The sequence below is a fragment of the Oenanthe melanoleuca genome, chromosome 1, assembly GCF_029582105.1.
Source record: "Oenanthe melanoleuca isolate GR-GAL-2019-014 chromosome 1, OMel1.0, whole genome shotgun sequence".
In the NCBI taxonomy this organism is placed as follows: domain Eukaryota; kingdom Metazoa; phylum Chordata; class Aves; order Passeriformes; family Muscicapidae; genus Oenanthe; species Oenanthe melanoleuca.
This window is the reverse complement of record NC_079333.1, coordinates 58,183,825-58,196,765: the sequence shown is the minus strand read 5'-3', so window position 1 is coordinate 58,196,765 and position 12,941 is coordinate 58,183,825. Positions and strand designations below refer to the sequence as shown.

The following is a 12,941-nucleotide window of genomic DNA, read 5'->3' as shown; positions in this document are numbered from 1 at the left end:
AAAATTCATGAGATTTTCCCTACAAGAATCTCTACATTGTTTGTGTGTTTGAAGTGAATTTGTCAGGGAACTGAGGAGACAAGGGATTTTATCTTGTGCTTAACGCAGTAAAATATCATGCCGGACATATGTCTGCCCCAAATGCCCTTAACTGAAAAATGATGCAATAATCAATTCACTGCCTATTCCATTAGAAGAATGAAACACTTCTAATATTCTGATACTTCTAATTCTGTTTGAATGACTGAAATAATCTTCCTTTACAGACAATGGAAATGAATAGATGTTACTAGATTGCCATCACCTTGACCTCTGTGTTGCCTATATTGAAAATCGCTGGAAAAATCCTAATAGCTACAGATTTCAAGTGAAATTGAAAGAAGCTGCCTTTTGATCAAAGAAAACCAGCTTCCAGATGCTTCATATGTAGCACAAATGTTAACACTGAGTTGTGTTGTTCCATGTAAATGTACCAGCTTAGTTCTGGAAACTGGCAGGAAAAAAGAGAAGCCCTCCAATTTCAAGCCTCCATAAACTCTTCATTGACATGAGCACTCTTTGGCTTGGACTGGCATCAGCTCAAGAGTCTGTGCACAAGGTGATATTCCCAGTAGTGCAGTGCAGGATATGTGCTGGCAAGTTGAAAATCTCATTTGCATTTAGTGGCGAAGCTGGATAATAGCAAAATTTTTATTTTGGAGGATGTTATTTCAAATTTCTGAAACACAAGAGCAATGTCCAAAAGAAGATTAAAGGGACTCATGCATGATGAATTTGGTTTGGGGTTACATGCATAAGGACTCAAATAAAAATGGCACACAGTAGTGATGAGTTTAGAGTTAAATCCCATGTCCAGAAGAAGTCACACTGTGGATCTGTGTAAGTATTTATTCAGCCAATTCCTTGTGTCCTTCTAGTTAATTGAAGGATGTAGGAGCTAAATAATAATAAAACAAAAATCAGTATGTACAAACACATGAATAACTAATATTACTTAATCTGTGTTTATCAGAGGTTTTGCATACAGTAACATGATTTTGATAGCTTGAGTATCTGGGGTAAGAAAAAAGGGAGAAAGTGTCTAAGTTGTTATGTATAGCTTGGCTTTAATGGTTGCAACTATTCTTATCTGCTGAGGATTTATTTGCTCTTATTACTCTATTATCATATGCCATAAATCCCACAGACCAAACTATGTGATTATACATATTGCTTATGCTGTGTATTTATTTGAAAGAATATAAAAAAAAAAAGGAAGAAAGTTTTAGAAATATTTTAGCTCATTTCTTTTTTTATTATTCCTATTTTTCATGCCCTTCTACTTTGAGTCAGGTTGGCTCCTTTACCATGCCCTCCAGATCATGGGATATGCAAGGAGAGGAAAATGGTAGCTAATAAATTTTTGAAACCTCTAAAAATTGCCTTCTGTAAAATAGCTTTTCTATATATTATTATGTCACTATTTTATAGCCTGATGTTGCCTGACCTTCCATTATGAGGCCCCTCTTCAATGGTGTGAAGTTCACATTTATTGCCTTGTGTGGTTGTAAGATATTGGCCCTCAAACATGTTACTTATGGCTAGGAGAGAATTGCTTGTTCTGGGGCTCAGTATTATTTGAAATCATAGAAAGGAAATAGGGGAAGCATGATTTTGGTATTTGTGTCTGACAATATATACTTCAGAAATAGATTTAAAACTAAATATAAAATCCTGACACTAAAAGCCCCAAAGTATCATTGACTACCAAGATTTTATTCCATAATGTGGATACTTTACCATGGCTCTGTGTGGAAATACAGGACTTTCTAGAGTAGAAGTCACTTTCAAGCAATCTTAAAGAATTTATTCCAACATCTATAATGACTTAATAAAGATTTTAATGAAATAGAGTGAGAGAAATAGCAAACGTTAATTAGGTAATTTTGCAAAGTGATGTGTATTTAAGGTTGTTAAAAAATTAGGTTTACTTTAGGAAAAAAGTCACTAGTTTTCCAAAATCCACAAAATAATAGTATCAATGTTGATCCAAAAAGTGTCCAGTTCACTGTGTTTTTATTGTAAGCCTAAAATTATTTATTTTTTATATTTGAAAGATATATTTCTTCAAAATATTTCAGTGGCAGAACTTAAAATATTCAATTTTGAATGTCTATGGGTTTTTTTTTAAAGGATTTGCCATGCTTGGTTATTAACCCTCAGTGTTTACAAACTCAGGAGAGCAAACACCTGCTACTGCTTCCAGTTTCGCCCTTTATCAGTCTCCAAATTTACACTGTTCAAAGAGGAATTTAATCTTTCAGTGCAAAAATTATGCACTTTTTATTTGGCTAAAAAAAAACCAAACCAAAACAAAAGGGAATCCCCTAGCTTTATTGGAATACTGCTTGCAGTTTGAAAACCTGATTTTTATGTTCACAGTTCAGAGAAGATAATGAATAAATATAACGTGGGCAGGATTGAAAATAGGGTAAAAACTATTTCTTTTGTTTGGTACTTTATTTGCAACCATAAAATTTGTACTGTGCTCTTGAACCATACTAACATGCAAGTTCATCTTTACCATATCTGTGTGGGAAAGAGCTGCTACTATGAACACTCTCTGAACATTGGTTTCTTAGACCACAGGTTTCTAAACTCAGTGACATTAGATTGAATGTGCTGGGGAAGATGAAACAGGAAAATCTTACAAATATGAATGCTCAGATTCTGGGAATATAGGAACCATGAATGAGTTTTGAAGTGCTTACTTTAGCTTGAAAATCTTTTCCTACTTAGTAAAATCTTGTGTTTTAAAGTGCTGCTGAGCCGCACAGGAGTTTTATCTGCAGTAAATCATGAAAGATCACAATATTGAGTCTCACAGGTTTTAGACATATTAACATTCCAATAGAATGCTAAAGATCTTGTTTTACTAGTTCTTTTACAAGAACTTGATGTAATGTGACCTTATAATAGGAAAATCGGATTTTTTTCTATTCAGGATTTCTAAATGCAGTATCAGGGAAGATGTGGGAAAAAACTCCATCATAATGTTTCAAACATCTCTTAGAGTAACTGCATTTGCAGTGCTAGAAAAGAAGTTGTATTTAAGTGTTTATTTTAGGAAATCCAAATTAAGTACTCCTATTTCTGTCTCCTCGTCATATCTCTCACAGCTACATTGTATTAGGCTGTTCCTTTAGAAATATTGCAGAGGAATGAACATTTTGTGGAGGAATTCCTGAGTGCTTCAGTGCAGTTAATTCAAGGAAAGATTAATAGAAATTTCAGCTGAACACAAAGGCAGTCCAGAAACCTTGAGACAGTTGCTTAAAAATTGCTTTTTCATGATTGCTGAAGACTGCATTGCTATTTAAAAAAAAAAAAAAAAAAAAAAAAAAAAAAAAAAAAAAAAAAAAAAAAAATCCAGTGTGTTGCTCTATTATGATAAATCTTCTTGTACAGTATAAGTATTTTACTATTGCCTAGATATATTCTGGTTTAAATCTTGAGTTGTTATTCACATTCAGATTTTGATGAACATAAAAAAGGAATGGTAGTAAACAATAACAGATTAGATGGATATATCCTAAACACAGGAGGTGGGGAAATGGCAAAGCAATGGCGGTTCTCAGGTTACAGACTACCTAAAGAACAATTTTCATGTACAAAGGGAAGAAATAAATGACTTATACACCAGAAGGCTAAAGCTATTCAGAAACTAAAATAGAAATTATGAGATGGTATTGCTAAAAATTTGCTAAAAGCTTGCTTTAAGCATCCTTCTACCTCAAAAACACTCGAAAGTTTTGGGAAGCAAAAGGCTTTTATGTACTGCTTTAATTTGTTTCTTTTCCTTTTTCTCCCTCTACTGTCACAAGGGCAAGAACAGCTGACTCTCAGGGTCATGGTAAATTGATTTTGTGTTGTACACTTGAAAGGATATTTCTAAAGTTTTGCTTTACTATTACTTGTTCTCAAACATTTCCATTTTTATTATTGATTCTAATTTTTTTTCTTTGCTGTGAAATGCTGTAGAAACAAAAGACATTATTTTCATGGAGCAAAAGTATACTCCTATATGGAATACCTATGAGCATTTTGGTGTTGTACACCAAATTCCAAACAAACTAGACTAAGAACTCCAATGCATTAGAAAATAACTACAATGAGTATTGTGTGCATTTTTTTGTTAACAGATTTTGTGCTTTAAAGGCCATGACCCTCGATATAGGAGGTGGAGACTAGAGGACAGAGAGCTAATAGTGGGATTAATGTAGATTTTGTTTATAATCCCTCCTGTGTTTATATGCTTTTATCCACTGTTAGTGTGGAAACAAGACAAATCCCCTTTTAATTCTTGTTATTAATGAAGATTTGTCCAAAAGCTTTATTGTGTCTTCAGTGAAAGCCTCATGCTTGGAAAATGCATAAGCTTACCATTGCAGCTGGAGGACTTAGAGGTATTATTCCTCAGGGACTTGCCGTGCCTTCTCAGGTTCAAGAGAGGGGTTGTGGGAGCACATCTGCTGGTGCATCACATGGTGTTGCATTCCGTCCCGACACAGAGGGACCATTGCTGTGTACGTGGATGTGGAGGGCAGTGCTTGCCACCAGCGCCGTCCTGCCGTTCCCTCCTGGATCCTGACCATTGCCACAGAGTTATGCTGAGCAGCACCACCTTGCTCTGAAGAGTGTAGAAATCCTACACTAGGCTCAGGGCTATTTACACAGGGCACTGAGCATTAGTCCCACTATCTTTTGCCTCATTTAAGGTTTTTGTACATAGTTAACATGACTGCCTGAACTCAGAAGAGAGGAATGTTGTGAATGGCTGTCGTGAATGGCTTGAGGAAGAGGATGGATAGTGAGTGCAATAATTTCACAAAAGTTAACCATTCCAGAGCTGATTTGGAGAAGTATCCTTTCTGAAATACTAAGAAAATCCACCCTTCCAAGCTCAGTTTACTGTTGTGCAAAGTCCCTTGCCATACTTTATGGTTGGAAATATTTGGTTCAAGGGCTCACAAGATTTAGTTCAAGATTAACACCAGCTTTACTTTTGGAATTTCTTAGAAGGTATTTTTGAGCATTTTTTTGTTATCCATACTTTTGGAACATGCTGTTTTTCTTTGTTGAGTATACAGATGCTGTATACCCAATTTAGTGAGACTATTTTGCCAAGATGAAGGATTGGTATGAGCTGTTCAAATTTTAGTGCTCTATAAGAGACATAGCTAATATAAAGTGAATGGCTTTTGGTTTTTGTTCTTTATTGACAACCTCAGTGCAGGATTTGTTTTTCAGAAATGTCTGTCTCTGAGTCCTAACCAATCCATTTAGAAGGCTAAGTTATAATCAAATGTTTTATTATCTTTGTGTCTGTTGATGTTCTAGCAGGTAATATGCTGTTGGGAGCTTGTGCCTGACCAAAGTACAACATTAATAAATAGACTGTCTATGCTTTCCTGTGGTTTGAGCCAGCATCGTGGAGTGTGCAGGCTGAGCTACAAAAGAAATGTGGGAAATAAAAACACACCCAAATACTCACTAGACTATAATAAGAATGACTCAAATTGTGAGGGAGAGAAATCTTAAGGAAGGTTTTTTTTGATGAAATTATTTTCTTCGCTGCATGAAAATTAGAGAATCCCTAGATCCAAGCCCCTTTAATATCCCAAAAAAGTCTCCCACCACCACAGGAAGTCAATTATCTCCATGGTAACTGAAACAAACAGTGAATATTGCTTTAGCACCACAAAGAATAAAAACTGCATCTAAAATTAATTTATGTCTTGGGATCAGACACTTGAGATGAGAGAACTGGTCCATAAAGTACCCCATAAAGTACCAGAAGAGCTAGTAAAAGGCAAAGAAAGTCACTCCCTTTGAAGAGCACAGGGAGCTGTGCTTGGAGTGCATGAATTTGCTTTCCTGCATTTAGAAAGACTATTGTGTCCATATTTGCATGGCTACTCCCTTAACTTCCCTCTATAAATCTTATTTTTGACAAAGGTTTGGCAATAGTTGTCTGGAAAGACAATTACCACATCCCTCACTGTGCAGAAGAATCCCTTCTTTACTGCATTAATTATTTTGGGATGAATTAATTTATTCTTATTTCTTTCCTTGTCTAAAAAATGTATAGAATTTTTTTTATAAATATTTCAGTGGAATAAAGAAAAAGAGAATTAAAACTTGGGACTATATAAAATTTCCTTCACATTTATAAAGTGTGAAGACAAGCTCAATATAAGAGCTAGTAAGGTGAATCAAAATAGGGAAAAGGCCACAAAAACCATATGATTTCTGTGTAACAGTGCAGTTAATCTAGATATTTGTGCATTTGCAGCCAAAACCAATATCGTATTTCTCTTTAGAATCCTCCTTTTTCTACTACCGCAAGACAAACTATTCTGGCTTTAAAAACAATTGTATCGATAAATCTGAGATATGGTCTGTATAGATGGGCTTTGGTTCATGCTACAGAGCCTAGGGAATGGCATCCTTATCAGAAGTGCCTTCAGTCTTTGACATTTAGGAAGACCTAGCTAAGATGAGATCATTCATCACATATACCCTGTTTCTGTCATTAGTCACTAAGCAGCTCTGTTAGCCACAGCCAGAGAGAGTAGGAGTGAACCTCTGGTCTGCTAGGGCATGTCTCATGTTCTTACAGTAAACATAAATATTGCCCAGAGTCTCAAAATGCTTCAAATCTGGCATCTCCTACTACAATACCTCAATAAGTGAACTTTCAGAAAGCTTTTTCTCAGGTCGACCTACTGTATATTGAATGCCTTGAAAGTCTGGCCCTTTGCCTGAATTTTTGTGTCATTTTTCTTACTTCAGTATTATGAGAAGTGTTTTGTCTTAAAAGTGTGTTTTCCCCAGCACCCTACCCCTTTTCCCCCTCTCCTCCACCCTTTAAAAATGTAGCATTCTGACATTTGTATTGGCAAAAAACCATCACAAAAATCTTTGAACTGTTAGTAAGACATAGCAAAAAGGGTCTGGAAAAGTACACAGACAGGAGAGAATTACTGTTATTTAATTAAATAAGTCTTGCCACATCTTTCAGGTTTTTGTGTGAATTGTCATATTTCTATAGTGTAATGAAAAGAAAAAAGCTAGTAAAGAATTTTGATCCATATGATTTCCACAGCCGATGACGTTTTTTCCAATTGTACAAAACAAGAAAGTGGAAGATGATTTCTTGCCATTTGAATATTATTGCCAATTATTAAATGATGAAAGAACATTGCAGCCAGCTCTAAAATGTCCCCAAAGGGAAGAGCCTGGGCTTGGTCCATTTTTTCCTTTTGTTAATTTATTAAAAATTGAAAAGAAAACTGCCATATTAGAAATATTTTGAAATTATGGTCTGTGGGCTAAAGTTGATTGCAGTCACTAAAAATAACTCAGAACACCTTTTCCTGCTAGCTGTAGAGATCCATCTTCTGGCCTGGCTGGCCAGTTAATAAGTGCAGCCAGACATGACAAATCTGAGCCTTGGCTCCTGTTTTCATTCATTAAATTTAATTAAAGAAAATTCAGACATTTAAAATAAAGTCCTGCTGTCACTTTAGCAATTTCTTTCATGGAAAGGGGATTCTGTGTGACTGCAAAACATGTGCATGAGATAATACTTTTCCCAAGTAATTTGAAGTTTAGACCACCAGGCTGTGTTTGTCAGAACACTCCTTGAGACTGACAAAGCAGGGGAGGTTGGTGGCCACTGTTTTGGGACCAAAATCATGTGGCCATATGTGTAATACCTATTGTGAATAGTTCCTAGAACAGTCTAGTTCCCAGATTGTGCCCAGGAATTCTTTTCAAAAAATGGGAATTAGCATTGCCTAAAATCGTGCCAGGCAAAGTCTGAGTAAACGCCACCATTGGTCTTGCCTGAAAGGGATTCTGGGCATTACTTACCTCGTTAGCACAAGCTAATCCCCAGCATGGACACCTATCCCTGTGTGGAAATTCATGTGTTTTTCCACTCTAATTAAAGAAGGAGTAAAAATGACCAGTCAGAATCACTTGCCTATATTTTAGAGAGCTGAATCCAGACGAGGTAAATATAATTCCTATAGATACTTATTGTGTTCAAAGCATTTTCTTCAGATGCTATTTTATACTCATCACAAAAAACCCACACAGGACCTCAAAAAGGAGAAGAAAAATATTTTAGACAAACTGGTGTTAAAACCTCTTGTAATGTACTCTGTCTTGGGTCAGCCAGAAAAACTTGAATAGAATAAAAAAAAATGTACTGAGAGAAAATAAATAAAGGAAAACTCTTATATAATAATTTTATTTATTGAATAAGGATTGCATTCAAAAAAATCTAGAACATGAATCATGTTAAGAACTGTACTGTGAATATTATTTCAGTGCTTTAAAGAGGAGCTTTACACTTAATCAGATCTTGAACAATGTTCTGCTCTAGAACCTTAAGTATTTCAAAAGTTATTGGTAAGAAATCTGCTCAAATCATCTCCCTCATGCTCAATGTAACTCAACCTTTTTGTAACACTGCAGGACTCTTGTTCAGTGTTATCGAATAAGTTTTGAAAAATTCTTAAATTTAAAATGCAAAACAGTAAAAGGGAAATACAAAATTGTAAAGAGAAAAAAAAGAGAAATTTAGAAGATGGACACACGTTTTTCTTTACACTAGGAAGGGGTTAAAACCTAGATGATATGACAAGACATAGCAAACAAACCAGGAAAATTAGGAAACTTGGACAGAATTAATGTATTTCAAAAAAGATAAATGAATGAGTAAAATAAATTACCAGTAAAGGCAATTGAAACAAAGATTATAAATAAAATATGAAATATAAAGTATAAATGAGGTTGGAAGACTTAGATTTATATCGTAAGAAAGAGGAAAGTGAATGATCACACAGGGAAAAGAGAGAAAAGTGGGAAGGTGAGACTAATATATTAGGAATGAAAGGTTGCAATTGCATTCAATAATTTACTTTTCATACTTCATTGAAGTAATTATTAAAGATAATTTATAATATGTAATTAAGAAACAGTAGTCAGGATGAATTTTTTTTCCTCACAATTTGGAAAAATCCCTTGATAAAATGGAAAATCATCAAAGAGAGCAGCAGCACAAATAAAGACCATTATGTATAAGCTAAGCATGTGGTACTTTACTCGGAGAAGTTACAATGTAAATATTTAAAGAGAACAGATGAATGTGAGGACTCCCAACATAAAATAAAAGAGGAATAATAAATACCCTGCAAGTTTGAAAGGTCAAAAGTCTCTCAGACACAGATTAAATTTTCATGGTGTTTTTGCTAGAAATATGACTGTGTTCCCTTAACAGAACCATGACCTCAATTAATTTGTGTTCTAAATAGAGGAAAAACAACACAGAACAGGCTTTTTATTGCTGCAAAATAAAAATAAGTATGCTAAAAATCTTCCATACACAACAGACAATTTATAAAACTTTATTAATATGGTGGTTTTCCTCAATTCTTTTTGCACATTCAATGTCATAATCTTTAGGAGTAAAAAGGTTTTCTGTGAAGCATTTGCAAATGTCCGAGAGAAAACCACAATAGTTTTTTTAAAAAATTATTTTGTAGTTGAAGAGAACAATAGGACTATGCCAGGATATGCAGCATCATTTCAAAAACGAGGAAACAGGGATCTAAGTGAAATAACCTGACTTTAGTGGGATAGTGCCAGTGTAAAGAGATACTTTTGTTCCTAATCCAAGTAGCATTAGTGCCTTGGGCAACACATTGCAGAAGACAAAGAATTTCACTATTGCAGTCAGTGCCACAATACTGAGACATCAAGAACACTAACCTCAGCCAAATCTTTTAAAGTTGATGTTTTTAGCTCAGTGTTTTGGCTTTCTCAAGGGCATATCCCTTTAATGTTAATTTATTTGCAGTCTTTTATCTCCATAGGAAGAATCAATGCCATTTAATACTCGAACCTCCTGGAGAGGAAAGAGCAGAAGCTGGGATAGGTAAAGTACAGAATGAACTTTCAGTCAGCATAGCATGAAACTATACAAACACCCTGAATTAATTTCTGCCTTCTCACAATTGGTAGCCCACAGCCCAAAGATTACTTTCCTCTGGCAAGATTTTCCTCCAGAGATATGTGTAACAGCCCAGTGTCTTCCCTGCTCCTGCACAGTCCTTTGTTTACCAGCCATTTCACTCTGTCAAAGAGGAGAAATAAGGTAGCTCTCTTGAAAATGTGAGTGACCCAGCAGAGATCACTGGGCTGAGTTACCAAGGCAGAGGCACAGCTGAGATTCCTTTACTACAGCTGTACCATATTTCTAGCCCTGTGGCCCAGGGCCGTCACTTAGGTCCCAAGAACACCCGCACAAGCACACAGGGCAGCACCAAGGGAACTGGTTCCATCTCACAGCAGGAGATTTCCAGAAATAAAGCATTTTCATGGGTCATGTTAACCAATTTCAGATTGGAAAGGGTTGGGGGGGCTCTGCCTGTTTTGCCAAGGGAACCCCTGGGGGTCCATTCTGACCCGTGGGTCTGTGTGTGTCAGGTGTTTGGGTGCCTGGGCCCATGATGAGTTCCTGAGCTGAGGTGGAGATGGAGGGTGGGGCTGGCCGGGCTGGGGTGCACATGGCACCTGTGACATCGCAGGACCTGTGTCACAATGGGGACAGCTATCAGCCCAAGCAGCAGGTAGCGCTGCTGCAGTACAGCCTCGGCGAGCGGCGAGTGTGCAGCACACAGGAGGCTGTGCTGAGAGCAGGACAAGGGCCACGGCAGGAACGCGAGTGCCCGGGGAGCCGCCTCTCTCCGGGCATCCAGAGGCCAATCCCTGTGGGACTGCCTTTGGCAGGGCACGGTGCCACTGCTGCTGCCAGGGCAGCGCACAGGCCTCGCAGCCTGCCAGCAGCCTGGGCCCTCCTTCCTGCCTGCAGAGAGATCCCTGGCACTCCTGTCCCCACTTCCCCTATCAGCACCTTCCTCCCATCCCCACTCAACCTTTCTCAGGCCATGTTTGCCACTACATTCCTTCTCTTGCTTGTGCAAGGCCTCATCCAGTACCCGCAGCAGGCCGGGGATGGGCTGGATGAGGCCGCACAGGAACGCATGCAGCAGCGTGCCGAGTATCTGAACCAGGAGATGGCTCGGCTGATTCAGCAGCTGGAGCAGAAGAACCTGGAGCACAGTGCTGTGGTCTGGGGAGCCCTGCTCGTCTGGCAGCTCTGGGCTGTGACTGGAATCCTCATCCTTCTCTTGGCACTGTGGTTTGGACTCCACAGAATCAGACGTGATCCAAACAGCAGTGGCCACAAGGAGAGGTGCAGCAGCAACTTGGCGGAGGAGGAAGGAGAAGGACACAAGGTGGTTGCAAAGAAAGAGATAGAAAGTGACGATGCAAATGTGGAAGAGGACAATAAGGATGGAAGCGAAGAAGACAGCAATGTGGATGGAGAGGCAGAAAGCAACGTTGGCAGTGAAGTAAAAGAAAGCTCTGATAATCCAAAGGAAGAAGTAAACAACGATGAGACAGGGGAGGAAGTCAATGCTACTGGAAATGAAGAAGACAAACACCATGCAAACGAAGAAGACGGTGGCCACAATGTCAAAAGGCATCTTGGAAGCCTTTTAGAGGAGCGCATACAGTTGCCTGTTCTGGACCTGGACAAAGGTTGCTCCGTCATAATGGATCTGATGGACAAACTCATACCCATCTTTGGACAAGGCTTGTCCAAGAGCTTCTACCCGGTGCCACAACAAGCCATCGGAGTGGGCAGTGCCTTTGAAGGCTGGAGTCCCAGTGCACAGGACCTTGTGTACCATGTGCTGGTACCACTGAGTCCCCCTCCAGGACATGCCTTCCACCTGGAACTGGATGCTGCAGGTGTGCTCCAGAGGAACTGCTGTGTCCGTGTGGAGTTGCTGTGCACCTGCACAAGGGAGCAGCTGGGGGAGGACATGCTGTGCTTCCTCCACCACTCTGAGGAGGAGCTGAGAAGGAAACAGGACCCCAGCCTCCTGCACACCCTCTGCACTGGCACCTATCTGGATGTGGAGAAAACTGTCCTCTGGTTCTATAGATCCGTAAGAGTAGCCTGGCTGCTTTTGCCTCAGTCGCGCCATTGGCATTTAATGTTGCAGCCCTCCAGCCGCTCCTGTAGATTTCAGCTAAACAGAGACCAGGAAAGCTTCACAGCTGAGGTCATCTTTGGAGTGCAGCAAGGAGACTCAGATATCTTCGTGGGCAGCCAGTCTACAGAAGCAGGCATCCCAAGCACAACATGGCTGGAGACTTACGCCGTGGCAGAGGCAAAATTCTTCAGGCACATTTCCATGCAGGCCCCTCATGACAGCTGGCACTGCAAGTGCCTGCAGCTCCTCAGCCGCATCCTGGTGGGTGTAGGTTTCTCCAGCTATGCCCTGAAGACAGTGGTGATGCACCTCCTGAGCACCGTGCCCCTGACACAGTGGTGCAGGAAGGATTTCTGGCGGAGAATGAGGGACACCCTCAAGTACCTCCGCTGCTCCCTGGACACAAAACAGCTCAACCACTTTGTCATTGGCAACGAGAGGTTTCCTATGGAGATCAGTCTGCCCTCCGACTTCCGTGTGGCTGAAGCACCCAACCTCTTCCAGCACCTAGCCAGCAATCCAGATGCCCACATGAAGGCCATGCAGGAGTATGTTCATCTGCTGCATCAGCTCAAACAAATGCTGGTCTAAGCCCAAGAAAGAGACTGTCATGCGCAGAGCTGTGCTTGTGGGGCCTCATTTACTGTATATATGTTAATACCTTCTAGTTAGTGAATTTACTGTATATATTAGGACCCTCTAGTTAGTGAATTTACTGTATATGCTAATATGCTCTAGTTTGTGCATTCAGCAACCTCGAATCTTCTTTTGTTATTGTTTCAATAAACTGAACTATTCCAGTATCTGCATAGTGAAAGCTCT

General features: G+C 39.1%; 1 protein-coding gene across 1 annotated transcript; it reads left to right on the top strand.

Annotated features, from left to right (window-relative positions):
• The first annotated feature begins 10,586 nt into the window (after positions 1-10,586).
• LOC130253279 (inositol 1,4,5-trisphosphate receptor-interacting protein-like 1) lies at positions 10,587-12,710 on the top strand. The gene has a single exon (XM_056491753.1). The coding sequence runs from the start codon at positions 10,587-10,589 to the stop codon at positions 12,708-12,710; it is 2,124 nt and encodes a 707-aa protein (XP_056347728.1).
• Positions 12,711-12,941: the final 231 nt, after the last annotated feature.

Bases quoted from the DNA above. Each gene is read 5' to 3' on its own strand.
- LOC130253279 (XM_056491753.1), top strand. From the start codon at position 10,587: ATGGAGGGTGGGGCTGGCCGGGCTGGGGTGCACATGGCACCTGTGACA.